The sequence below is a fragment of the Erithacus rubecula genome (assembly GCF_903797595.1).
Source record: "Erithacus rubecula genome assembly, chromosome: 1".
In the NCBI taxonomy this organism is placed as follows: domain Eukaryota; kingdom Metazoa; phylum Chordata; class Aves; order Passeriformes; family Muscicapidae; genus Erithacus; species Erithacus rubecula.
Genome location: NC_136658.1, coordinates 4,842,211 through 4,869,361, shown reverse-complemented (window position 1 = coordinate 4,869,361; position 27,151 = coordinate 4,842,211). Strand labels below are relative to the sequence as shown.

General features: G+C 44.6%; 1 protein-coding gene across 4 annotated transcripts; it reads right to left on the bottom strand.

Moving 5' to 3' along the window:
• Nucleotides 1-65: 65 nt before the first annotated feature.
• Nucleotides 66-27,151, bottom strand: GJA8 (gap junction protein alpha 8). 4 transcript variants are annotated; one of them, XM_079300098.1, is made up of 4 exons: nt 27,045-27,151; nt 26,134-26,462; nt 25,619-25,708; nt 66-5,022 (listed from the first exon to the last, which is right to left on the bottom strand). In XM_079300098.1, the coding sequence occupies exon 4, from the start codon at nt 5,010-5,012 to the stop codon at nt 3,822-3,824; it is 1,191 nt and encodes a 396-aa protein (XP_079156224.1). In that variant the 5' UTR covers nt 5,013-5,022; nt 25,619-25,708; nt 26,134-26,462; nt 27,045-27,151; the 3' UTR covers nt 66-3,821. The 4 variants fall into 4 exon arrangements, with proteins under 4 accessions (XP_079156224.1, XP_079156225.1, XP_079156227.1 ...); XM_079300099.1 differs by lacking the exons at nt 25,619-25,708; nt 26,134-26,462; nt 27,045-27,151 and adding an exon at nt 13,925-15,033; XM_079300101.1 differs by lacking the exons at nt 25,619-25,708; nt 26,134-26,462; nt 27,045-27,151 and adding an exon at nt 12,977-13,102.

The following is a 27,151-nucleotide window of genomic DNA, read 5'->3' as shown; positions in this document are numbered from 1 at the left end:
CTTCTGATTGAGGAGTCATATATTACCCAAGTTAGCAGTTCTGCCAAGAAACAACAAGGATACCGTGCATTTCAGGAGTGCTTTTCATCAGATCATTCCTACTTACTTTACAAACAGAATTAAGGAAGCCTCACAACATCCCTGTGAGGTAGGTGGAAATTCTTACACCCATTTTACAGGTGGAGAAAACAGGCACTGAGAGGTAAAGTGATTATCACAGCAAGTCAGAAGCAGAGCTGGAAATAAATCTAAGATTATTATCCTAGGTCCACTGCTCTAGACACTAGAGAACACCAACCCCCACATGCTATTGTAAGCTAAGAGACTACCTTGCTCTTCTACTTTCACCTCCTTTGGTGCTTTTGACACTTGCATCTTATGCTCCTTGCAGAGAGCCATGTGATCAGTTAGGAATTTATTTGCACAGGGAGCCAAGGGGGCAAACACGCCTTTGAATGATCCAGGCATGGCTCTAATTGTCCAGTGATTTCCCCCTCCCCAAGGAAATTATATTCCCCATTCATCATATATCTCTCTATGTTTTGCTAAGTTATTTTTTGAGTAAAATCATACAGTGAATTCACAGCTCTGAGGCTGTTATGCAACTTCACTAGGAATTTCTCGAATAAACAATTAAGTTTGTCTCATTGAGAGGGAATAAAGCACATTTATGTGCTATCACATCCAGAAATAGCAATAATCCTTTGCTCATCTGTCGGGCCTTCCATCCAAGGACCTCCCTTTCCATAACTAGCACATGTCAGGCCTCACATCATCATTGTAAGGTAGAAAAGAGTTCCCAATTGCACAAGAGGGAAGAATGACTCGCTGAGAGTCCCACAGCAATTTCCTTGCAGAGATGAGTGCCAGAAGACCAGGCTGTTCCCTGCCCCATTTGCAGCACTGTCCTGACGCCGTGGCCCGTGCTTGGTGGCTACAGATTCACTGCCAGCCAGGCAGAGTACTTGAAAACTGGCTTTTAAAAAAAATTTAAAAATCAAGAAGCAGTCGAGTTGATGCAGGAGGAAAATGCCAGCTTCTCCTTGTGCTGTTGGGACCCGGGGGAAGAAAGGAGCATTCCTGTGGCAGCTGTGAGAGAGCTTCAAGTGTCCATGGAGTACACTGCACATGGTGCATTTTACTGAGGCTCTCCAGTGAAAAAGGACATAATTAGCTGGTGGTGATTAAAGACTGCCCCTCCTGACAGCCATATTGTGAACAGTGTACTCCTGATGAGCAAGCACTCATCTTTAAGTAGTCCTGTAGTCTAATGAATGTATGAATGTCAGAGATCAGGAGTGGAATTAGAAGTAATTAGAAGTCAACAGGGGTGGGTGTGATTCAACCAGTCCAGTACCTTGGTATCTGGAAGGGTCAGATGCTCTGATGCAGATACCTCATACTAAACTGTTAAAAGATTGTGGTTTTTACCTGCAGGAAAGTATATTTCCAACCCCCTTCAACAAGTGGGCTGGTCGATGCTTAGAATCATTCAAACTCTCTTATCTCTTTCTATGGAGAAAATAAAATAGATCCCATCTAGTGTAAGTGTGGTGATTGTGTTGTTCCTCTAAATCTTAGCCCTTTCTTTTGTTCTTGTATCTTGAACTGGGCACAGTGGACTCTTCCTGCTGAAAAACATTCTTTTTCCTTAGTTGTGATAACAGTTTTCCTGTTTCTTTATTAAGAGAGTGGATAAATGGTAGCCTCCAGGTTCTCTCTCTGCCTGTGTTGCTTTGTCATATTCTTTCCCAAAACTGAGGGGGGACCTTCCAGTCTTTCTGCAAAAGGAAGGACACCCAACAGCCTTTGCTTAAGGAATAAATGTTTTGACCTCAGGCTGCAAACCTTGGGAAAATACGCAGGCCCAAGAGGAGCAAAAGGATAAATAGTTAAAAAAAAAAAAAAAAGAAAAGAAAAAAAAAGAAAGGACAATACATGGCACCTCTGTGGCACTGAAGAATTCTAGTGCACCCTACAAACTTTCTACATATGTACAGCTTATCATCACTCAGCAGTGAAGTCCAGCCACCTCCGTGGCTGCGTGGCCAGGCAGGGAATTCCACCAAAGGGGTGAGATCAGGAGCAACAGGACTGACTGTACTGGGGCTGGGGCAGGGCCCAGGGCTCTCACAGACACCCATTTGCCTTCCCTGGGCTTTGAGTCAGACCTGCTACAATAGGAGGCCGCAGGGGTCTTTTCTAGCTAATGGCGGGATGAGTTTGATGCATTGTGCCAAAGACCATTTTTTCCCTGACCTGGATTAGAGCCTGCCCTGGGAACAATGGGATGGGCTGCAGCCCAGCAGAAAGAATTTGCTGAGATGGCAGGGACTGAGGTTTGCAGAGCAGAGCAGAGCAGAGTGCATACCTGCACTTTTTTGGCATGAGGCTCAGTTTTGGGGGGATGTAGCTGTTAACCTGAAGCTTTTGAACGCATTGCTGCGCTGTCCCAGCCAAGAGTTGCTGCTGTAGTCCTAAAATTAGAAATCTATATTAGACATCTAAACATTTGCAAGCACATCATTTTTTGCCTTCTGTAAAAAAAGATTTTTTCTGAGTCTCTGAGTGTTCTATAAAGACCTGTTGGCACAAAAGGTCTAAATCATCTTTTGAAAGGCATTGTCTTAGTTGAGCTAGACTTTGGCATGTAATTAAGAAGTAGCCCACTTAATGGCTTCCAGTTGTCAAATTATAAACAAAGGCTGTCAAAAGACTTTTACCAAATCAGTCTTTTCAAACTTGACCAACCAGTTTTGTATTTAGAGGTTTAAAAAGTCACATAGTTACCCAGACCCTTGGTTTAGGTCCACAGGTGCCTTCAGGACTCTGTACCTGAGATTTGCTGAGTGCCTGGGAGCCTGGGAGCTCTAGGAACTGAACACTTGTCAGGATCATACCATGAAGGCTTGTATTTGGTTACATGCTCTGGGGGCTGTAGCTGTCCCCTCCTTTCTCAGAAGATTTTTCCCTCTTACTTGGCTAAATATAGCTTTAGATCTTTAAGTCACAAGGCTACAAGTAAAAAATATCACTTGAATTTATTCTTTCCAGTATTCTGAACTAGTCTCAGGGCTGGATGACCTTCTTGGGAACAAATAATCCATCTCTGGGCATCTGCTAAGTCCTAATAGAGAACTACTGTTAACTTTGCCCACTGTCAATGTCACTTGAAGAGCAGAAATATTTTTGACCAGGGAAAATATTTTTACCTAACTCAGATATGCATTCACAGAGAAATTTGCAACATTTTTGCCTTTATTTTCTGAGTAAAGAAGGGAAGTTTGGCTTAGTATTTTAGTGTGTTGATGCTAAGCATAGAATTCATTTTGTGAATTAAATAACTGCAATTCCATGCCAACAGCAAAGGGGAGATCTGCTCAGTGAGCCATAGGAGGAAACAGAAAGAGAAAGACTAGATACAGTTGTTGATCAGTCTCTTCCCTCACTGGCTGAAAGAGAGATCCTCCCCACATTCCTAGAGAAATGTGGAACACAAGGCTTTCAGTGAATATGATCACAGTGGCAACATTTGGGTATCACTGCCATGTTAGGTTTTTAAAATAACATCAGTTATGTGTACAGTGTGGATACTACTGTAAGGAGTGAGCTGGCATGTGGAAACAGGGAAATACAGGGACATATGGGGCAAATAAGGCACAGTTACCATGGTAGTACCTTTCCAGTTGAGAATCATAAAAGGAAATAATATTCAAGTGGCCATTTTAGCACTTCGCTTAAAAATATCTTTTGATTCTTTCTCTATCTCTCCTTTTCTCTTCAACCTTTTCCTTTCCATGTGCTCCCCGCATCCTGCACCTTCATACAGTCAAATCATCTGACCTGGCCCGGCTGCTGGCTTTACTTAGCCTGCTCAGGGGTCTCATATCAGCGGCGAGTTCAGCAGGTGCTGAAGGCCCTTCCACTTCATCCCTCACCACCTGCTCTTCTTTCTTCGCCCCTGGCTCTTCCTGAGGCTGCTCCTCCTCCTGTTCCTCCTCCTCTGCTCGTGCCTTCTCCTCTTCTGGTTCCTTCGCTTGCGCATACGACGGTAATCTCTCATCGAATGCCCTGGAGAGATCTTCCAATGGTCCCATCCCGATCTTCTCCTCAAACTCGTTGTAGGCTGATGGGAGGGGGCTGGGCTCAACCCCTACTTCTGTGAGAGGGAAATAGTGGGACACGGGCTTCTCTTCTTCCAGCAGCTTGTAGCCTTTGGCCTTTGGGATGGAGGGGACTGTGATGGCGTGGAGGGGCTTCTCTGGGACCTCTCCGAGCTGCTCCTCTGCCGGTCTCCTCAGAGCCCTCCGGATCCTTTTCAAGATCAAGTGACTGATCTCCACCAGGTTGAGGAAGAGGGATACGGAAGCCACCACCAGCATGAACATAATGAAGATGGTCTTCTCCGTGGGCCTGGAGACAAAACAGTCCACAAGATTGGGACAGGGCCACCGCCCGCAGCGGTAAAGGGGGAGAATTCGGAAGCCATACAGGAAGTACTGACCTACTATGAATCCCACCTCAAAGAGGGTTTTGAAAATGATGTGGAAGATGTACGTTCTCAGGAGAGTACCTTCCAGGCGAAACTTCTTGGTTCCATCAGGATTGTTGCCTTTGTTTTGGTTTGGAGCCAGGGGCAGCTTTTCTTCATCCACCTCGGCTTGCTGGCGCCTCTCAGCTTCCTCCCTCTCTTTCCTCTTCTCCTCCATGCGGACGTGGTGCACAGCATGCCCGAAGTACATTAGCGAAGGGGTGGATACAAAGATGATCTGCAGGACCCAGAGCCGGATGTGGGAGATGGGGAAGGCCTCATCGTAGCAGACATTCTCACAACCAGGTTGCTGGGTGTTGCACACAAAGTCTGACTGCTCGTCCCCCCACACCAGCTCAGCGGCCGTGCCCAGGATCAGGATGCGGAAAATGAAGAGCACCGTGAGCCAAACTCTCCCGATGACAGTGGACTGCTCGTTCACCTGCTCTAAAATGTTCCCCAAGAAACTCCAGTCACCCATTTCTTACGGTCTAAGGGAAGAAAAAACAAAGAGGAAGACCACACATTATGCTAAATTTTAAAGGTTTCAGGTTTTCCTGCTGATGTTTTTTGTTGCTCCCAATCAGTATTTCTTTAATATGCTTTGAGAACAGAAAGGCGGTTGCTTGCTTGCTGATTTGCCTTTTCACAATGATTTATTAGCAGGAGAAGGGCTGGTAAGCCAGAGCAAGCTGCCTGCTAAATTCTTCCTTCCATGGTTCTAAATGGGCAATTACTTTTCAGCCAGAGAGTATATTTATCTCCTTTTGCAGGTGAGAGTCTTCTGTGGTGCCTTATAGGCTCAGTTCTGTGAGTCTGCTTAGATTTTGTGCACGTACAAACACTCACTAGCAATACAGTGGAACAGATTTATCAGCAGGCAGCTGCAGTGGTTAGAAGAGAGGGTGAAGCTTTCAAGCACACAAGCACTTCTGCACCAGAACCCCTCATGGGTCAAACACATCTCAAATCTATGCCCATCTTGCACCTAAACAAACCTGAATTCTCTCTAGGTTGCAAATATCAATTCTACTTTAGCAATCGCTCTGTTAGGTAAGAACAGCAATTACAACACCATTACTATGTTAGTAATGCTGTATAAGCTTAACAACTACTATATAGATTAGTTTTGCTATATAGAATATGCTATATGCAATATAATTATTTGGTGCTATTGGGGCTGTTCTTTGCATCCCCTTCTGAAGTTATTTGCCACGCTGACAGTGAAACCAACCTGGGGAAAACACCAAGGTCTCTAACTGGAACCTAAAATACGATTTGCTGTCTCTAAAAGTGCCACTATCTCAGGCTGACACAGAGGTGGAAGCCAGCTGCAGATACAGCATTGGAAAGCTAAGACAGTCATCCATTTTCAAGTAATGCAAGTCAAATATTACATCTGTCTTTACTTTTGCATGATAAGAAATTATGCCTAGGTCAGAGCTTCATTCTGCATATCCTGAACTTCCCACTATATAATTTCAGGCAAGGAAAGATGTATGAATGAGGAAAATAGAGATGAAAGTTGTTTTGTATGGGTTGATTTAACACATCACAGCAGTCTGAAGTCCCTGAGGAATGCAGAATATTACAGTGGCCCAGAAAGACTGACTTGTAGAGCATGGCAAGTGAAACAGGGAACATTATTCATAAAATAGCTGTTCACAGGGATCTAGAATTTCATCTCTTACATACTACCTCCATCTATAGTTCCCTAAATGGAGACACATACACAAGCACTGGGAAAAGGAAGGTACAATCAACAGCATGAAAATCTGTGTATCTAAACTTCCCTCCTCCTTCAGATACCACTGGGATATATTTGTAATGCCATATGTTATGACACACCAACGCATTCCAGTCTGTTTCAACTACTCTGTGTACATAGTCACACACAGACAAACACGCAAAATACTGAGAATTCTGTGGCTCGGGGGAATTTCACAAATTTTCAATCAAAAAGAAAAGGAAAAAAAAAAGCTTATGATGGCATTATGCTGAAGAAAGATGGACTCATATTCCTTGCCTTCAAACCTCACAATATTTTAACCTAGACACCCTTGTTAGAAAACAAAGAACAGAACCCAGTACCTTCAGCTTGCACAAACACCTCGCATACATAAGCGGCAAACATATAATTTAATCACCAAGGAAAATTGCTACTTTCTCAGTCATTAAAGTCGTGTAAAGAAGCGTGTTAATGTCAGCGCTTACATTAACAAGTCTAGCAGAAGATTATGCTGTTTACATACATTATCTAAACTGATTTAAACATCCTCTTTCTGCAAATTCACAGAGCAAAGTACACCCGACAGTTACCAATCACGTGCAACTCTGTAAAAAACATGACTACACACGGCACAAGCCTCATTGTCCCCCAGGCACCTCGTTAACTCCATCCCTTTCTTTCCCTGTGAGTCACACTGATATCTACGCTGCCATTTGAGCATTTCCACTGCAGCACACAAGAGCCACGTTCTAGGTGTGATAAACTTTATCACACGGAAAACTCACTGTACAAGGGGAGGGAGAATGTTTCCTGTCTAACTCCATCACACGCCTTGCTACGTTTGGCTAAGCCCTCCCTGAGATCACTTCCAACTGGCCACATTCTTCACAACTCTGCCATGTCCATCCCCTCTGTTTTCTGCAAGGGAAGTGGTTCGAGGTTGCTCAGTCGGTTCAACTGCGAGCAACAATATTGGGTGGATGGATGATGAGTGGCACAACCAGCTCGAGTGCCTGGGATTCCATCTGCGAGCAGAGCAGTCAGCCACTCCAGCCTCAAAAAAAACGGGGCAAGCCAGGCATTTAGTCACCTCTCCCCTGAAATTGCCTGCCACGAGGGAAGAGCAGGACTCTAAGCCCACTAAAAGCCAAGAGATTTGTGTTCTGGACTCTCCCGGGCTGGCTGCAGACCCCCACCCTGCGCTCCCAGACGTCGCAACCTGCGCACGCTACCGGCAGAAGAGGCTGAGCAGGTGAAGGATGGAGAGCAAGCAACTTGCCGCTGTCAGAGGCTCCACCGAAGAAATGTGTCCCCCTCCTCTCTTGGCACTCTGCAGGGAAGAGTGAACTTTTGTCTCTCTTCTTCCCTACCCTAAAAGCCCCGATCTTGTCGCACGACTGAGCAGATATGACTGAATTGGCTCTGATGGTGGGTTTTAGTTGCCCTGCAATATTTAAGCTCCGAGCCAGACGGCTTTATGAAGTGAGTGACAGTCAGTGACGTGGGGAACAATAGGGAGAAAAAAAAATAGAGAGAGAGGCAGAGACACAGAGAGGAGAGTCCACTGAACATGAAAAAGCAGAGGGGGGAGAGGAACAGGCGGCAGGCAGTGAAAACCTAATACATGCATAAATGGGAGTTTGCTCAGTTAAGCGGGGACCAAAGCATCTCTGCAGTTCCACTGTGGCTCAGCACAGCTCTGTGTGTGTCCACACTCACTGGTCTTTAGGTGCTGTGGTGTGGCAGGTGAAAAAGGAATGCCAACATCTCTGAGAGTGGCAGCACTAATTGAATTAAGTTGTTACCCTACACCCAGCTCCGACAGACAAGTTGCATTACTGATTTTCAGGTAGATACTGAAGTAGTGGGTTTATATTTGGCATTGTCAGATACTTTGGTCTGCTCTTTAACACCTTTTACCTGGAAAAAGCAGCAGAATGGGAAAACAAGATTATTAGTCAATATTAATCAAAGCTGAGAAAGACCAACCTCTCAGTGAGGTTGTAAACTTAGCTCTACTTATTTTGTTCCTCCAAATGCATCTTGCATGTGCACATGCATCAAGAATGTCTAAATCAAACTGTTTTGTTAAGGAGCATAGCTGAATTCCAGCAGTCCAGCACACAGGAATGTTACCCCAGGCACACTTGCCTACCACCAGTCACCTGCAAAAATGCTGGAGAGGCCACAGAAGAGAGGAATCACGGGCTCAGTAATGCATCTGTAAGTACAACTAAATGCCCTGAGAGTTTTAATTAAAAGGCAAAGGCTATAACCTTATTCTGAGGTATGGTTTTTGTAGTCTTTCTGGAAGCACTGCTCAGAATGTGCTCTTGGTGCTCAGCTCTGAAGAAAAAGAGGATTACTGGAAGCAAGATTTGCTAAGCAGTGATACAGATGCCAGGCTCACAAAGTGATGAAGCAGCAAGTAGCTCTCGTCTCTCTTTATGCAAACTCAACACTGAATTTAATTTCCCAGAATGGCATTGGGAGACACTCTGTCTCCAGAAATGCTGCCATTTGAATGAGATGTTAAAACACAAGAGGCACAAAATTTTGTGCCTTCAAACCAATGGTTTCAGGCCACTCTTCTGTGTTTCTGGGCATTTGTGTCCATGTAAGTCCACAGCTTCATCTCAGGAGTTGTCTTCCAAAAAAGCCTTTAGGCTGATTTGCAGAGCCCAAAGATCCAAAGCACAACTGGAAGCAGAGATTATGTTTTTCAAACTGGATTTCAAAAGAAATAAAGCATAAGTGAGAGATGGAAAAGAATCATATTTTGCAATTGGAACCAGTCTGGAGACACAAAAGAAAAGTCACCCTTAATGCACTTATTTGGACTGAAAGTCATATTCTTAACACCTTAAGAAATCACTCTCTTTAACAGGGAAGCAGTAACAGATATTTTTCAGCCCATACTACATAAAGCATGGGAACAGTCTTCCTGGAGAAAGGGAACACACAGTGGAGAATTCACAAGGACACAAAGTTCATAAGAAAAGGCATGGTTGGATCAATGAGAGGAGTAAGGGCAGTAAGGAGGAGGAAGAAACACCTTTCTTGTTTTGTTTTGCTATATACTACTGACATAAACTAGTACCAGTACATGAGTGAGTGGTCATCACTGCCATCCTCAACCCCTCCCTGGGAAGCAGTAAGAGATGGAAGGCTAAACAGTACCACCAGCATCCAGCACTTTCAGAGAGTGCCTGCAGGCTAGTGCATCACAGAAGGCAGGTGGTTCAGATGTTGAACTGCCCATTCCTTTTCAGACCAAAAATGTCTTTTTGGAAAACTCAGCTCTAGCTGAATGTGCACATCCCTTTCTAGGCCTTTTATCTCGAATATAATGAGCCAAACCCCAAATCTGGTATGTAACTACATGGCTATAGTCCATCTCTAAATTACATCTAGCTACTGTCAGAGACCTTTCCCATTAACCTTCTATCTGCCTTTTGCTAACACTATCCAAATATCAAACATTGTCTGACAAGTTGCAGAACAGCTTGCAGTATGTAACTGATGCAGAAATTATATTCAGGTCTCTGATTATTGGGTCTGAGTTACCTTCATCCAAACAATCAGGCTGACTTTCTTTGGTATCAGAGAGTGCAGAGCCTTTAGCATGAGGCACACCCAGTTTGCAGGACATTAATGTTTTGTGGGAAACCACAGAGTCTCTTCATCTGGAGGCCTTTTACAAAGGCACCACTGAGCTCTGGTCAGGTTCTCCAACTCACTTAGAGACTCCTCCCTCTGAAGAAAAGGGTCTAAAGGAAGATGAAGCTGAGCAGTGAGGAATTCCTCTTGTACTGGGGTTATGCAGGGAAGTGATTGAGATGGACATGAAGAAGAGAGGGCAGACATGAGAACAGCAAGAAGGAGATTTGATTTTCTTAGCCATCAGGGTAATGCTAGAAGTCAGGGCAACCTTTGTAGCATGAAAGCAGTGGCTGTGAAAGAAAGGAGTAGAGACCATAAAAGAAAAGGTCAAGACTGGACTTCACATGAGGCATATGACAGTCACTGAGTCTGCAAAAGAACTGCAGTACTGACAGTGCCAGATTGAGAAGGGCAAACACTTCCAGCCTGTGTATCTGGCTTGGTATTTATGCTCTCATTAGGCAACCTGTAGATGTGCTGAGTACTTTCATCCCCAAAAACCAGCGCTAAAATAGTAGCAGCTAGTGAAACTTACTTCTGTTAAACACTCTTAACTCACAGTGGCTTTTCCTTGCCTTTGGGATTTTTCCTGCCTGCAAAGAATCATGGGCATCTCCTGCACTTTTAAAATACTATTTTCCTTGGAAAGAAGTTTGCTTGATTGCTGACTTCTCAACCTTTAGCTGCCTTGAGGCTGTTGAGCTTCTGTCCCTGGCACCACTGAGTCTGTGAAGTCTCCACTGCAACTCAGCCTTTTGCTCAGAGACTACGAGGTCACTTGGGGAATGTGGGATTTTTCATTCCAAACGGATTTCCAACACAGACATGATGTCAGGACAAGGCAGGGCCATGCTATTGAACAGCTCTGTTCATGCATGATAGCAGATTGTGCGATTATATAGCGCACAACCCTGGATAACGATACCCCTCCCTCAAACAAAGTTATCTTCTGGGGATCTGCTTAGCTAGGAAGTGGCACACGCTTCCTGTTCTTCTGCTGAACACACAAACCTCTCTCTCATGGCTGAGGCTGAACACTGGGAACATTCAGCCTCCCTACAAGAAGCTGGGAGCTTCACCCAGCTCTCTAGTAACACGTGTTCTTGTCCACCAACGTGGTCTGTCCTCTGATCACCAGCATCCCAGATTTTATCATCTCTCTGCCACCTACTGGTCTCAGAAATTATCTAAGTGCAGCCAGCCCTGGACCAATCTTTGAGTAAAGCTTACCATGCCCCTGCAGTCCTGGCAAATGACACTGCCTGCATTTTTTAGGGCCAGGCTCACAGATTTTTCCAGGACTCTCTTCAGGCACCGGTGGATATGAATTTTGCTATGAAGCTGCAAGCAAACCATAAAGAAAAGACAGGGAGGAAGATATAAAGCATCAAGGAGGGAGAAAAATGGGGAAGTATGTAATAGGAGGGCAGGAACACAGAAAAGGTGAAGATAGGGCTGGGTTGTGCTGAGCCTCAAGTGGAGGATTAATACTTATGGGAAACATGTTTTTAATTTAAGGGATGGAACCAAGCTAGACAATTAATAAAGATAAGCAGGGCAAAAGTGGAATGTCTTTCAGTATCTGTTAAATGCAATTCTTCTCTGAAAATTACTGTTCTAGGAGGACCTGGGGAATTACAGGCCAGTCAGCCTAACTGTGATACCTTGAGAGATACTGGAACCAATTATGAAACAATCAATTTATAAGCAGCTAAAGGACAGTATGCTGATAAGAAACTACCAGCAGGGAATTTGGAAGAACAAATCATGTCAAACCAAGCTAGTTTCCTTTTTTGACTAACAGGCCTGGTAGATGAGGTGAAAATGGTAGGTGTAAAATACTTTGACTTCAGTGAACACTTAGAGAATATCTAGATTACAAACTCCCAGGGCAGCTAGCAAAGTCACTGTGCAGAGGGTACACAGGTTGAAGTGCCATAATCAAGGGTAATTATCAGGGCTTCACTTTTCCAGCTGGGAGGATTGTGTCCCTGAAGTTCTGCCTTCAGGGCTGTTCTGTATTTCCTTGAGTGTCTTGGACAACAGACTGGAGGACAAAACAAAGAGGATGACAGCTGGGCTGGGGGCCAGCAGTCCCTCCTGAAGGCAGGAGGCTGAAGTGATTGGAGTTTGAGAGGAATGTGAGACAGTGGGGAGCTGAACTGCCTCTGCAGAGGTGACTGCACCAAGATCCAGCTCAGGAAAGGTGGCTGCACAGACACCAGGTGTGCTGCTCCAAACTAAATTGTGACTGGTCCAGCAGAGAGAGCTGGGCTGGGACCCCATGTGTGTCTGTTGAGATCCCCACAGAAGATGACAAATCTCATTCTGAGGTGCTTTAATGCAGATTTTGTGTATAAGGCAATGGAAGCAATTATTTTGTGCATTTTCTTCAAACTGCTGAGCTCCCAACAGCAAGTGTCCACTCCCAGGCACTACATTTTACAAGAGATGCAGACAAGCTGGAAAAAGTCCAAAAAAGAACAGCAAAATGATAAGAGGTGAAAAAACCCCATGGCTTATAAGGGATGGATAAAATAATTGAGTTTGCTTTCTCTAGGAAAAGAACAACAGGAGGGGAGGCATGATAACAGTCTTCCAGCACATAAACATTTGTTATAATGGGTGGAGAGACTAAACAGTTGTCCCCTACATTCACCAAAAGTAGAAGAGGAAATAATCAGCTTAATTTGCAATAAAAATGATATAGCTAAACATTAGAAAAACACTTTGCAATGGCAAGAACAGCAAAGCACGGCAGCACACTGCTTGGGGAGGCTGTAGAATCACAGGAGGTTTTTATGAAGAGGTAAACAAACATCTGTTAAGGATGATCTTACCTCATAAGCAGAAAAACAAGGAGGAGGAAAGGGAGGCTTTCTGAGGTTTTTGTCTCTATGGTTTTGAGTAGGGCCAAAGGCCTGAAGAAACCTCAGAGAAATATTTTCAGTTAAAAAAAAAAAAAAAAAAAAAAAAAAAAAGTGTCTTGCCACCAATTCTGAAACCCAGCCTGGGCACAGTGGGTTGTCCACAGCACCCAGTGCAATGCTGACCTGGGGGACAGCAGCTCAGGCTTGGTAGCAGACTGGCAAGGAATTCCACTTGAGTTCATTCTCTTCTCTGGAGAGGTGCTGCACTGCTTCCCACTGCTCACCCCAGGTGAGGAGGGCACCTTCGGGTGAGTTACAATCGTCTTTTTTACCTCCAGTGATGCAGATTTAGAGGCGTTTTCCGCCCATAACCCCACTTGGCAGTGTTTTCCCGAGGGCTGTTGGCAGAGGAGCTGCTTTGGGCCGGGAGGGGCGCGCAGCTGGTCCCGGTGCGGCTCCGCGGAGCATCCCCGGGATGAGCCGCCGCTAGCGGGCGGTGCGCTCCGTCCGTGCGCTCCGTCCGTGCGCTGGTACCCGCGGATGCTGCGACACCCACCTTCCTCTCACTGCGCCCCAAACCCCTTCTGCAGCGCTGCTCTAATGGCTGTTCTGAATACTATTTTTTAACGTTGCTTTTATAATGGTTAAACTAGTAAAATCTGTATTTTCAGCTGAAGCTGCGCCCCCTTTTTTCGGCTTCACAGGTATACCTGCTGACCTGCATGATTTTTCCTTTAATGAGAACATAGTTGATGATAGAAACTTCACTAAAAGTGTATCAGTAGTAAAAATTCATTAAAGGTACAAGGAAAAAGTAAGGCAAAAAAGATGAATTCTCACTTGTCAAAGGTGGCTGTGCTGCTGCAGCAGCAGCACCAGGGCCAGGAGGAGAACAGTACCCCTTTAGACACATGATTTCATGGATCAGCACATTTTCACTTAAAACCTGACCAGACTAATTCTAGAAGAACAGACCTTTACAAGAGTGTGCTGGTTAGAAATCCTAAGTTCTTAGAGCATATACAATGGCATTTCTGAAGAGCAGGTCACAGACAAATTGTAAACATACATTATGCAGCCATCATACACAAAGTGCTTTTCCCTGGGCATTCCCATATAACCTCCTCTTACCTGTCCCTTTCTCTGCCTCCTGCCTAAAACTCTCCCCCAGTGACAGAGGTGGAGCACGTTACTGAGAAGATATAAAAACATAGGCATGCTGCATACTTAAGTGGTCCATGGACTCAGATTTCTCAGTATATATTCGAGGTTATGGCCCTTCCAGCAGTGCTGGGATCCTCAGGAGAGGAGCAGAGGAGCTGCTATAGGAGCTGTGAGGTACAGGCCAGTCAGGGAACATTGTTGCTTACAGCCAATCTGGGCTCTGTGAAGTGGATCCAGTGACAAGTACCTGATAATACTGCTGGTAATAATTAATTGCTCCAGGCCTGCCAGTAAAAGAGGAGCTAATAATATCTCCCAGCCTCTTGAGGGGATCTCCATGTGTTTGCTTTATCAAGACTTTTTGTACAATCTCTTAACATTCCCAGGCACGAGGAGCTAGAAAGGACAAAGCTTCTGAAAGAACTTGGTATGTCTGGAAGCATCCCATGTTACCTCACTGTCCATGGGGCTTTTTGCCTTCCAGTTTTTGATGGGGGCTCATTCCTTACTCCTCTCTCCTTTCTTCTGGGCTCTTCTTACACCACCAAGGCCTGCCTTGCTGAGTGGTAGGCTCAGGGCTCTCAGGAACCTTGTCACCACCCACTCTCCACCTTTATCTCCCTGCCTTCATTTCCACACCACAGAATGGCACAGTGGAGGTGCACTTTGCACACAAGGTGTGAAGGTGACCCAGGAGAGCTCACCAGCAGGCCAGGGCAGGGATGGGGATGGCAGAGCAGGCAATTCTCTGCTCTTCCCATCCCAAGAGATGTGCATACCTGCTGTGCACTTTGGCTGCCCTCAGCTTCCCATTTCCCACAGCACAGCGTGTTCCCAGCCTCTCTGGGGAGGACATCCATGGGGATGGTTCCTGTTTCCCTGCCCTTTCAGTCTTCCTGAGCCTGATATAATTGTTTCTTTGGGCACAGTGTAAAAGATGCCAGCAAGGAACGGAAGCCTCTCATGCCTCAGCAATTCATTAAGAAGGAAAGGAGGTGACTGAACTTGGAAGCTGTTGAGCCAGTCATTCTCCTTTCCTGATCAAGAAGACAACCTGTCCATGGATTCATCATTCATCCAGAGGTGTTCAGCATTCACTGAGACAATTTGGCTTCAAACAAATAAACAGCCAGATGGAGGGAGTCAAGGATTATCTTTGTACAGACCTGCCAGAAAACATAGGTGGGAGAGCCAAAGGGCTTCTCTCCAGGTTGGAGAGGCCTGGAGAGTTTTTTTTTTCCATTATTTCCAGCAAACTTCAATCTCTTGCAGCCTTGCTACTGCTCAGTGAATATGATATTCTAAGGCAAAATATTGTTTAGACATATCAGGATCCCTTTAAAAGAAGCATTAAGATTCTCTGGGGTTCCCTGTCCTGTGTGGAACCTGCCAAAATTTTAAGGAGCTACTTCTATGGCCAACTTCTAAATCCCACCTTGGCACATACCCTAAATTATGAGGCCCCATTCTTATCTGATTGATCAACACTATCCCAGTGAATGCAGCTATTTACAGGTAATACATGTTTTTCAATGGGATGTGTCTCCCCAGTCTCCAAAGCTCTGAAACAAGAACATGAGCTCTGATATTTCTGTTTGCCCCCCTGCTTTGGCCCAGGGTGCAGCAGGTTTGGTGGGTTTCTACTCCCCCTGAGCAGTGCTGAGTTCATGCAGCTGCAGCCCTGACTCTGCCTTTCAAAAGTGTGCCCTCCTTTACAGGAACACAATATAAAAGTCAAATCCATTCCAGTACATCCTCTTTAGCTGCATACTATTGTGGCATTCCTTTCCAGTTTATATTCATCAAGGCTTTGCCTGCCCAGGAGACTACAGCTGTAAGACATTGGAATAAAGGCTGGTATGGTTTGTAAGACAATATTAAAATCAATAGGTATAGCCCTAAGACAGCTGAGTGGGGCAGAAATAAAAGTACTTGCTAGCTTCTTTGTGACTTTGAATCACTATTTCCTAGTTTTCAGTATTCAATATTTGTGAGTTGGTGCTCCAGTAACAAGATTGCTGATGTGGATGGATAACCAAGAAACACGGGAATATTGCAGCACTGGTTACACAAGCACTCACCAAAGAAAAAATTTAAGTTATTGCTTAGTTTAGGCATAGTGATGTGGCTGACTCAATAAACAGCCTTGGGGATTTTTTAATGTTCTTAACTTAGCTTCCTCATTTGGCAAATTTTAAAACCAAATTGAATAAAATTTGTATTTCTCTTATCAGGATGGGTAAAGTGGTGGCAGAAATGGGAGGCTGGTAGCAAGTTCACTGGTCCCCAGCTCACTGCACTCTTATATGAAAGCAGAAGGAGGTCCAAACTGGTAATGCAATGTTTTAAAATACATATTGCTTTAAAAACTCCCATTTCCCAGTCCTGAAGAGAATTCTGGACTAAATAAACACAAAGAAAGTATTTAAATACAAAAACATAAATAATCACTAGAAACTGCTTAAAAATCATTTATGAGGCACCAAAAATACACAACTCCCTGGTAAAGTAGGAATAGTGCAACTGAAAAAACACAACCTGCTGTAAAATTGAAAGGAGGCAGCTTTAAGTAAGTGAAGTATAACACATGTAACAAATAGTATGAGAGAAGCTGAATATAAATTAGAAGATAAGAATTGTAAAAATTATGATGGAGGTGAAAGGTGGGGGGGAAAGACTGACAAAGGAGTTTTTTTTAAATAGTCAGTTAGGACCAGAACAAGTCCAACTCATACTATTCATCTGTTATCAGATGGAAATCTTAGATTACTCAATAACAATGCAGAAAACAACAAAAGAAATCAATAAGTACTCCTATCCTACTGCTGAGAGGAAAGAAAGTAGTTGATGAAGACCTTGTTAATGACATGTCTATTCTGGTAGTATCTCAGAGGAGTTAAATACCACCCACTAAAATCAGGCATTTTAAATCACCAGGACTAGGTACTTTCTACTGAAAATTTCTAACTTTTGTTGTTTTTTCCATAAGATGTATACATAATTCCATTATTATATTGATCTTCAGTATTTCTTGGTGCAATGGGTAAATCCCAGAGGAGAAAAAGAAATCCCATAGTCTGGCATTTTGTAAAGCCTATGTAGAAGGGCACAATTATTTTATAATTGTTTCATAATTACAGGTAACTACAGACCCGTGATAGGATCTCAGACCTGAACTAAATAATGAAGTGGCTAACGAAGAACACAGGGAATAAAAAGAGGGAAATATAGCTTGGGGCAACCAAAAAGGGTTTATAGAAAATTCACCCCCACTGAACTGTGTTCCTGCTTTTCTTTGAGGAAATTGTATGTGCCATTGTTAAATATAACAAAGCTGGTACAATATACTTGAGATCCTGGGAGGCAGTTTCCCTTCTATCATGTGGCACTATGATTAAAGAACTTGCTTGGCATAAAAATAAGACAGCAGTCATTAAACATTATAAATGACCTATCATACTGATTCCAAAACACAACTGAGAACTAAAAGTGTGATTGGGGTATCTTTTATAGTGTGTTTGTACCAAGATCCTGGAGGGTGTTTGGCATCAGGATATTTTAATCAACAACCTGGAAGAAAACATCAAACATTTTACAAAAGTCCCCAAGTCCTGGAGAGGGGTTGATGATGAGAAAGGGGAGTGCTGATCCATCCAGAGCACACCTGATGGCTCCCAGGGCTGGACAGACACAGGCTGGGTTTGCTTTAGCACAGGGAAGGGAAGGGAAGGGCAGCTCCTGCCCTTCTGCAGGGAGAGCAGCTGTGCAGAACTTTGTCCCAGGAAGCAGTGCCTGCCTGGAGGGCTCTGAGCTCAGGGTGGCTGAGAACTGCACATGAACTCCTGCTGCACATCTTAGGGCTGACAGAGGCAAGGTGGATCCACCTCAGTCCTGCCTAGCTTATCCCCCATATTTTATGGAAGCCCTCTGCTGTCAAAAAACTCCTGTTATGTGCTCTCCATGACCCCTAATTCATAAAATTAGAAAAAGAGTGTTAATTTTCTGGTTCAAAAGCCAGCTGATTTTAATGACTACCTGGAGTTTGAATGAAGGGGTCAAGGTACCCCCCAAATGTGTCTTCTTACCTTGATCACATGAGATTGCAGATCTACATGTGGGCTGCTGGTATGTAACTTTAAGGACTCAAATCTGCTCATCTCCAGCGCACCTCCCAAAATTAATTTATGATTTGTGAGGTGGGCCAGAAAGCAGAGTCACAAGTGGTGAAGTGCTGCATCATCCTGAGGATTCTTACACAGCATGAGGGTGCCAGCAACCTCCTGTTGGGTACTGCACCATTTCAACCCCTTGGGAGCACAAACACCAATCCTGGAGAGCTGTTGATGAGCCTACAAAGAATTCTGAACAACCTGGAGACAGACACTTGCATGAAGAAATGTCTTGCCTCTCCCTGATGCCCCAGACCAGTCAATGATGAATCTCAGATATCTAAGGCTGCAACCAACACATTTTTCTGCCAACTAGTCCAGTGCTCTTGGGTTCTTTGAATGTCAAAGCAAGGAAAACATGGATGTCTTCGAAACAACAGTCCTGGGAAAACCAAAGTCTGCCAAAGAATTTAAGGAAAGGTTCCTTACTTAAGGAAAGGATGCCTGAGCTTGTCTGGGCAGAAAGGTTTCGTTCATGGAACAACAGAATGAAATAAACAATTTAGGATTTCTTCTAGTGCAGGGAAGAGGGCAGGCTGAGGCTGGGACTTCTAGAGGCAGCATTTAATCTACAGTGTGTCCTTAGAGAGAAGATGGAGCTTCTGTAGGCTGCCATGAAAGGAGATCTGCAAAACTGCCAAGAGATTCTGATGATCCAGGCCCAACTCTCCCTTTTAGGCAAGGTATTTAACAGTGACAAATGTAAAGATGGGTGTAGGCAGAGCACTCATCCCTGACCCATGGAAACCACTGCCATAAGCTGGGCCTAAGCCCTGAAGGACTGCATTTATTTATCTAAGAGGTTTCAACAGCTGCATGTTTGCTACATGAGGAGAATGGGTTTCTTGGGAAGGATTTCCATCCAGGCAGCAAAGTCCCCATGCAGCAGAGTGTTCTTAATGACTCATTAACTCGGCTGTTCTGCACAGCAACAAGCCCTGGATAAGGAAAGAGCCAGGGAGGGGCAGGGTGGAACAGAGTCCCTGCTTCAGATCTGACAAAACCTTTCACCTTTACCCCTCACAACCACATCTCCACCTGGGCGCCATCAGCCATCCACCAGCACAGCCAACTGTGGCACCACTGCCAACAAAACCACAGAATGGGGCCAGGGCATGGTTCTGGCAAGAGCCACCAAGGCCAAAAGCTGCCAGGCTTGGGGAAAGTCTCCTGGGGCCCTGTGAGCAGAGCCGTGCTGGCCGCGTGTGGCTCGCGGTGATAACATTGTGTGCAGAGCTTGGCACACAGTCCAGGTGAAATCACAGGGGAAAAAGCTTCCCACCCCACACAGCCTCTGCCCTCACACCCACAGATCCTCCCCTGCACGCCCCACACAGCCTGGCTGTCCTCTGCTGCCCTGGGCTAGCTGCCTCACAAGTGGCCATTGTGCTTCCTAGCAAGTTCTGTTGAAGTTTCTGGTCATGCTGGCTGTGTGCAAGGGCTCAGAACCTCTGCTGGCACTTCTTGATTATATATATAAAGATGCTCATTGAGGTACCAGAAGAAAAATCTCATTCTATTTTGGCTAAGAAATACAAGAGAGTAACAAAGTTTGAAATTTGAAATGGATGACAGAGCCATAGATGATGGTGTGTAAAAGGAATGCCTTGATTTGGCTAGAAGAGAATTAAAGCACCATTGATAGATGATAATTAGTCATCACTGAGCACTTCACTGGACACTAATGAAGCTTCATTTACTTTGGGATATCAGTGCAACATTATCCAATAAAAATTGAACCAAACACTGAGTGTTTGCATGGGGCAGGGTGAAAAGGGGCAATGCCTGGGCTGAGAGGGGGATGCCTTTGGGACCCTGAGGTTCCAGTTCTCAACCCCAGAGCTGCCAGCAGCTATGAGCCAACATCTGACTGTAATGCCAGAAAGAAGTGGCACAATCATCCAGATCCACATCTTCACAAACTCACGTCAGAAAACTTGGCAGAGATCCTTCCCATTTCTACAAAGGGTCCACTTTCTGACAAGAATCCAGCCACAACTTTAAAGCCTCGTGGGAAGGACCCTCCAAAACCTCACTGAGTTTTTCTAGTGGTTAATTACAGATGGTGTTAAAAAATAATGCTTTTTCCCATATAATTTTTTGGGTTTTTTTTAAATCCAGTTTCATATTCCTGGTTTTGGGTTTCAGTGCCCCTCAGTCTGCTAAACCATAGGAAGTTTGTTCTCCTTGTAGGTATATTTAGACATTGAAAAAAAGTTAGCCATCAGCTTTCTCTTTTTAGTCCACCTTTTCAACCTCTTTTGCTGGAAGGCACACTTCCAATTCTTTAGCACCCTCAGGCATTGTCCCTGAAACCTCTTCCATCCAGGAATTACCAACAAAAGCACTGAACAGAGTACATGGGAAGTGACATGTTAGTGCTAAACACTCAGCCCTTCCTAGAACCATTCAGTCTGAGGTTATTTACTGAAATCTGCGTGAGTTCCCCCAGCTACAGCATCCTTCTGGAATTCTGCACCAGCCCCCACTCCTTCCAGAGACAAACTTGCCAACTGATAAATGTAGCCTGTGTTCCTTACTCTTTGACATGTGACTTACAGCAGCTAATGTTATGCTTGGCCCCATCTTTCTGAGTCATCCAGACTATTGCAGTAATGTTTTTTTTGGTTTGTGGTTGGTGTTTTATTTTTGCACATCACTGATTTTTGAGTCATTCCTACTCATCAGTTACTATCTTGCTGTCTTGCTCAATAGCATTCAGCCACAGATGACCAACTTTCCAATGTTTACTCCTCCTTACAACTTCACATGTCCAACCATTTGGAGGACTGATGGGTTTCCCATAAACTCCTAACATCTGCATTGCAAAAAACCAGCAATAACAAACTTTTCTAGAAGCACTGTGCAGCACCATCTATGCCTGGCTCAGCCTAACTCATCTAATTGATTCTAAGAGCTTTAAGTAAAGTCAACATTTGATGAGTGTTTCTGTAGAGCCCACCACAAACAGGTCCCTAATGCAAAAAGTTTTTTCCTCTCCAGCTGGGACAAAAAGCTTAAGCACACTCTCAGCTCCATCCTGTGTCAGAAAACCAGCTCAATGCACACTGAAACACAGGATTTCCAAAGGACTGGGCACCAGGAAGATGCATGACCTGCAACAGGGGAGATGAAACAGAAGGTTAGACAGTCACATTTTTCTTTATGCTGTTGGAAACCCAAATCTCTTCTCACATCATCTTTTCAGTTGTTAAATACACAAATATGGGATTATATTCCCATGCCTGGTTGCCTCAGGGGTAGTATACAAATTACAAATAAGCAAATATATGGATTCCTTGACTTCCAAGGGATTTTTTTAAGATTAACTACTTAACCCCTAATTACACCAACTGGCTAATGAATAAGGTGAGGCAACAACCTTGGCTGGTAAGATTCACAACAAAAAAAAAAAAAAAAAAAGGAATTTCATCCCAGGGAGGAAAAAGGCTCAAGGATCTGGGATTTCCCATCTGGGACAGGGTTACATAGTCTGTACCTACAGGAATATCTGAAGTTTCACATTTTCCTGATCACTGTAGAAGAAGGTATGACAGCCAATGGTTTTGCTCTGTGTAAACAAAGGGTCCAGGTGAAACAGGTCCTACCTGGACAGGCATTTTCCTCCCCACTGTCATAGCTGCTGAGTGTGAGAACAACCTACCTCCTAGAAGATTTTAGTTTAGCTTTTAGGGACACTTCTGTTCCTGCATCATCCAAGTGGTTTGCATTTAGTAACCTTCACTTCAGTCCCATAACTAGGACCAGGCAAAACAGAGCAATGCCTTACAGATAATTCCAGAACACCAACACCCAAGGAATGGCTGTGGCCTGTGGTGACAGACTCATGGAGATTTTTAATGCCAAAAGCCTACATGCCAAGAACAGCTTCAGACCCAAGCTGCAGCACCACTGTCTTCAAGCTGGCAAGGGGGTTAAGGATAAACAGCATCCATGGCTACTGCATGTGGCACTTTCCCTGGAATTCACAAAGTAAAATACCAAATGCATTCCCTTGCTCATATCAACCTTCACATTACTTTGGGGAATACAGAAATACTCAGAAATCTGATACAGAGGAGCCAGACCATGCTAGAGCCACAGCAGCTCCCCCAGATGAATTCAGGATCATTATACAGGTGATAAATTCTATTCTCATTGAGAGAGCAGCAGGGCTTGGGGACCCATCATTTGTGTACTTGTCCCCACAGAGGCCCTTAGCCTAGCTAGCTGAAAAAATACAGTGTTTATGGAGTGTATTTAATGGCTGAGACACTTCTCCATTGTATAGAACAATGCTGATAGTTCTCCCACCTTTGCCTGATTATTTTCTTCCTTTCCTGCTTTCTTTTTGTTTTGACTCCTTCCCCTTTCTGTCTCTGCTTCAGCTTGATGGGACTTTGATTTCTTCTTTTCCCCATGACTCTGTCTTCTGTCCCCACAAGTGATGGGCTTCCTCCTCCCTACAAAAGCATATTTCAGTAGTATTAGATCTGTTCAGAAAAGCAGACAACTCCTGAGTGCTGTTAGATTCTTATTGTTTCATACAGGAAGAGCCTGTTTATAGCCTGGAGCTTGCAAAGAATTTGAAATGCCTTCTCCTTCCACTTGGAGGGCAAGCAGCTGAAGAGAGCAGGAATCCTGCCTCCCCTCACAAATGTCTTGGCATTCCAGATATCAGCCTTACCTCTAGGTCCTGCAGCCCAGCAAATATGCTATCACATATGCCAGTTCACTCAGCCTATGCAATCTGATAGGCCACCTATACTGAAGGGGGTGATTAACATCTAAGAAGGGATGGGAAGTGACCTTCCACACAGCCATGATGTATTTTTGGAAGGGCAAGACAAAGTCAGAAGGTCTTACTAAACTCTTTGATCATTTAAGTTTCTGGTTACCAAATAACCACCAGTATCCTTTCCATAAAGGCATTTATTCTTAGCCACACAAATTCCCATCCCCACTTCTGCAACATTAGTGTCTATTCCTAAGCTAGATCTTTCCTCCCAGCTACCTCATCATCCCCCAGCAGCTCCAATAACCCATTCCCCAAATGCTCTCCTTTTCCTGACTGAAAGCATACCATACATCTTGCTTGCTGCACCCTTCTCTCACTTCTACAACATCCGAATCACTCGACATGAGCAGCCAGCAGGACACACTTTGGAAGCTTCCACTTCTAAGACCTCCACACAAAGAAAGTAAGAGAATCTACTTAATTCATGGATTTCTCATAGCTTCTCTCATTCCCCTGACAGTTGTACAGCTGTTATATTCACATCTGCTGCTGCTAACTAGACTTGTTTTTAGCCAAGCACAGCAGGAGCTAAAGAAACCTAATTCTGGTAACATTATAATACCAGAAATACTCCCCCACTTTCATTAACTTCGTGCTCCACTTTTTATTTTCTCTATTCCCTTTTTCTCCTCCTCCCTTTTTTGCTGGCATGGTGAACCTTTTCACTGGGTCAGCTGGCAGCTCACATCCTCTAATTGCTGCACTAAGAGTGGAGGTGGCTGGCACTGGGTGCCTCAGAAGAGCATCAGCAAATACCAGCACCTGTAGGGGATGCCACATGGAATATCCATGGAAAAACAGTTGCTGAGGGCATAGTTTTATAAGGACATGGATATCTCACACTGATTTGTAGCACATGAATCCATCTGAAAATGGGACTCACCACCTTGCTGTCTTTCCTGGGCTATGTACAAAATATGGGTGTCAAAGCAGAAAAAAAGTTATAAAATCACAGTAAGTCAGGCTGGTGGTGATGTGGCACAGTAAGTGAAGGATGTCTCACTAGAATGTGGGGAAAAAAGAATAAAAAAAATCAAGATCAACACCTTCTCCATTTGACCTCAAGTGTCTTGGGCAAAAGGCTCTGCCTTAAAGGCTGGAGCACATTCTAGAATAAAATTCACTCAAATCTGAAGTGGAAGCTCCTTAAAAATTGAAAGAAAAACATGTATGAGTTATAACCCTGGCAGAGGGAGAGGCAGAGGGATCCCAGTGGACAGAGGCAAGAGCTAGATACCCCCCTCAGGCTGTTACAAAATACAGACTTTGAGGGCATCACTGTCAGTCACAGGGACCAGGTGGCATCAGCAGCACTGGGAATCCAAGCACTGCTCTCCAAGGGATAGCAGTGGGTGCCAGGTGGACACAGGCAACAAACACCTTGGTATCCCTTGCCTAACTCCTAGGTGGGCAGACAATCAGTGTCCATGTCAAGGGGAATTAGCTATTCACTGTTTTCAAGGTGTGGTCTCAATCCTGCCTAGCATGAACAGTCAAAAAAAACTTAAAATACCAATAATATTGAAGTGCAGCATAATAAATTTTAAAGGCTTGGAAAAGAGGCGTAAAGGAGGTTTTTAATCAAACAGCATAGACAAAAAATCAGGTTTCAGAGGAAAAAAATGGTGAGATTTTATAGGTTCATATGCAAGACAGAGTTGAGACACAGTAAAAGGTGTGAGGATCTGAATGTCACTGTCAGGGAGGAGTGGAAGTGCTGGAGGTGATAAAGAGTGGTCCAGGTTCCCCACACAGAATTCCAGATGATGTCAGGGGGTGGAGGAAGAGTGGAGAAATGGTGAGGCTCTGAAATAAAGAGATGCTAGTACAAGATGTTGGGCAGAAACAAAAGAAAGCAGCAGAGGAGAACAGCACAGAAAAGATCAAAGCTGGTGGGGGAAAAAAGTAAGAGACTTCTAAAGGTGACTGGGGCAAAGGCAGCTAGATACTCCTGTGAAAAGAGCTTTGGGACTATGATTTTGGAAATAAACTTTGAGGTATCCCAGCAAGTACTGGAGAATAAGAACTTGGCAAAGCTCATGTCAATACAGGGAACATGGAAGGAGTTTGTTCCATTCTGCAAGTTTGCAGCATGTGGAAGTGATTACAGGGATGATTCCAAGAGCAGTGCTGTATAATAGATCTGGGATAATAACATTCAGTGAATAACATAGTACAGAGTAGAGCTGTAGCCAAAGAAGAAAAGAATATGCCAAGAGCTGTATAAGCCTATTTTCTGAATAAGATGTAAAAGAAGAACAGCAAGTCAAATTGAAACCTTTCCTTGATTTCGCTGCAAGTTTCTGTTGTTAACTATAATTCATTTCTCTAAAGAAATCCCTTGTTTCACCTTTAATCATTTAGAATATTTGGACTAGTAAAGGCAAAGTCAAAACTACAACCATGAAAAAAAGTAAAGGATTTTCACCCCAGATTCTGTGCTAAAAACTTTAGAGGTTTTTCTCAGCAAAGAATTCTGGCATCATGGATTTTCTCTCCAGTTTAAAAAGAAGGACACTAAGTTTAAGATTATTTTTTTTTTAAAGAAAATAAAATTAAAGGAAAATAATAGATAAATTTCATAGTCAAAAGGAAAATTATTCTTTCCAGCCACTCAGGTTTATTTGTTCTCCTGTAGTGGCAAGATACTGTTCATCAGTTTGGCAGCAGTTACATGTTTCAGAAATTACATACCTGCTCAGTAGATGCTCAGGGCTTTATATATTCAGGGGCCCTCGATCCATCAAGAGGACTCTCCCAAATGTATCACTGCAAGTTTCTTATCTGTTAAAAAAACCCCAAACATTAGTTAAAACTGCCTTTAAAAATTTCTGTGGGCCTAGAGGTAAGGTAATGTGGGAAAATAATATCCGTTTTCTGTGATAACTAAGCTTAATACCCCAAGAGAGAAACGTTATTACTGGAGAAGAAATAAATAAATAAATAAACCACCCTGGGCATTCCTTCTCAGCTCTATTGTTTGTAGCTCTGAGCACTAACATCCTGCAATCACTTCACATGGCTCACACTTCCAGCTCTGCCAGGTATGGGAAACTCTCAGCGAGCCCAACTTCTGCAATCCCCATCCCGACCCCAAACCCACCTGCGACCCGGCACCTGGGCGAGCATCCCGCCCTCTCCCGGCCGGGTTTTGGGGCGCTCCTCTGTCACCTGGCCGTGTCCTGGCCGTGCCCGGGCTGTGTCCTGGCCGTGCCCGGGCCGTGTCCGGGCTGTGTCCTGGCCGTGTCCTGGCCGTGCCGGGATCGCTGCGGGGCTGCCCGGAGCCCCCCGGCCGCGGCGTTTTATCGGCGCCGCGCGAGGTGAGCACGGACACGATAAGGGAGCGCTAAAAGTCAACGAGGTGCCGCTGACAAGGGCTGGAGCTGGGCTCTGCCTTCCCCACGGCCGCGTGTGTGCTGACACTGAGCAGCCCTGGCTCCTTCTCACCAGCTGCTGCCTTGGAAGGAGGCACCTTTCACCCTCTCTGTCCGTCCATCCGTCTGTCCCATCTCCACTGGCAGCTGGCACAACACCAGTCCTGCAGAAAACAAGTTTTTCCTTAAGAAACGCCCCTGGGCTCCTCACTGAGATTTTTCTTTGCTCAAACACGCTGATGGATGTGTCCCCTGGTTGTTTCGTGCTTGCCCGCTGTTCCCTCCCAGGGAGGGAAGGTTTGCTGCCCAAAGTGATTCCTTTCCCAGGCAAGCACTCCCATCTGCCTGCAGAGAGCCCCCAGCAGCATGCCTGGCATACACTCCCCACAGAGATTAGCCCCAAGGCCTGGGAAACCTGCTGTGACTAACAGCTTGATTAGGGCTTAAGTCTTTTTCCACCAGATTTCCAGGGGAAGGTGAACAAGCTCATGAGAAATTTATTTCTGTTGTGCACCCACAGTCCCTGAGCTGAGTCCCATAAAAGAAAAGGAGGTTTAACCAGATCACATTGCAATATGTGCTGTTAGAGCAAAAACATCCTGGATCCATCCTTGCCATGGTCACCATTAACTCCTCATGGCAAGAGCAGAGACAGCCCAACTGGCCACAGACTGATTGGAGTGTTTCAGAACAATCTGAAACGCAGGAATCTGGACCCAAACATGTCCTAAGTATGCCCCCACTACCTGGATCATCACAGGTGGTGCCCAGTGGCTCAAGCAACACTACTCTGGAGAGCAACAAACTCACCACAGCTCTGCCACCAGGCTCTGACACACAGCAAACCCCCACA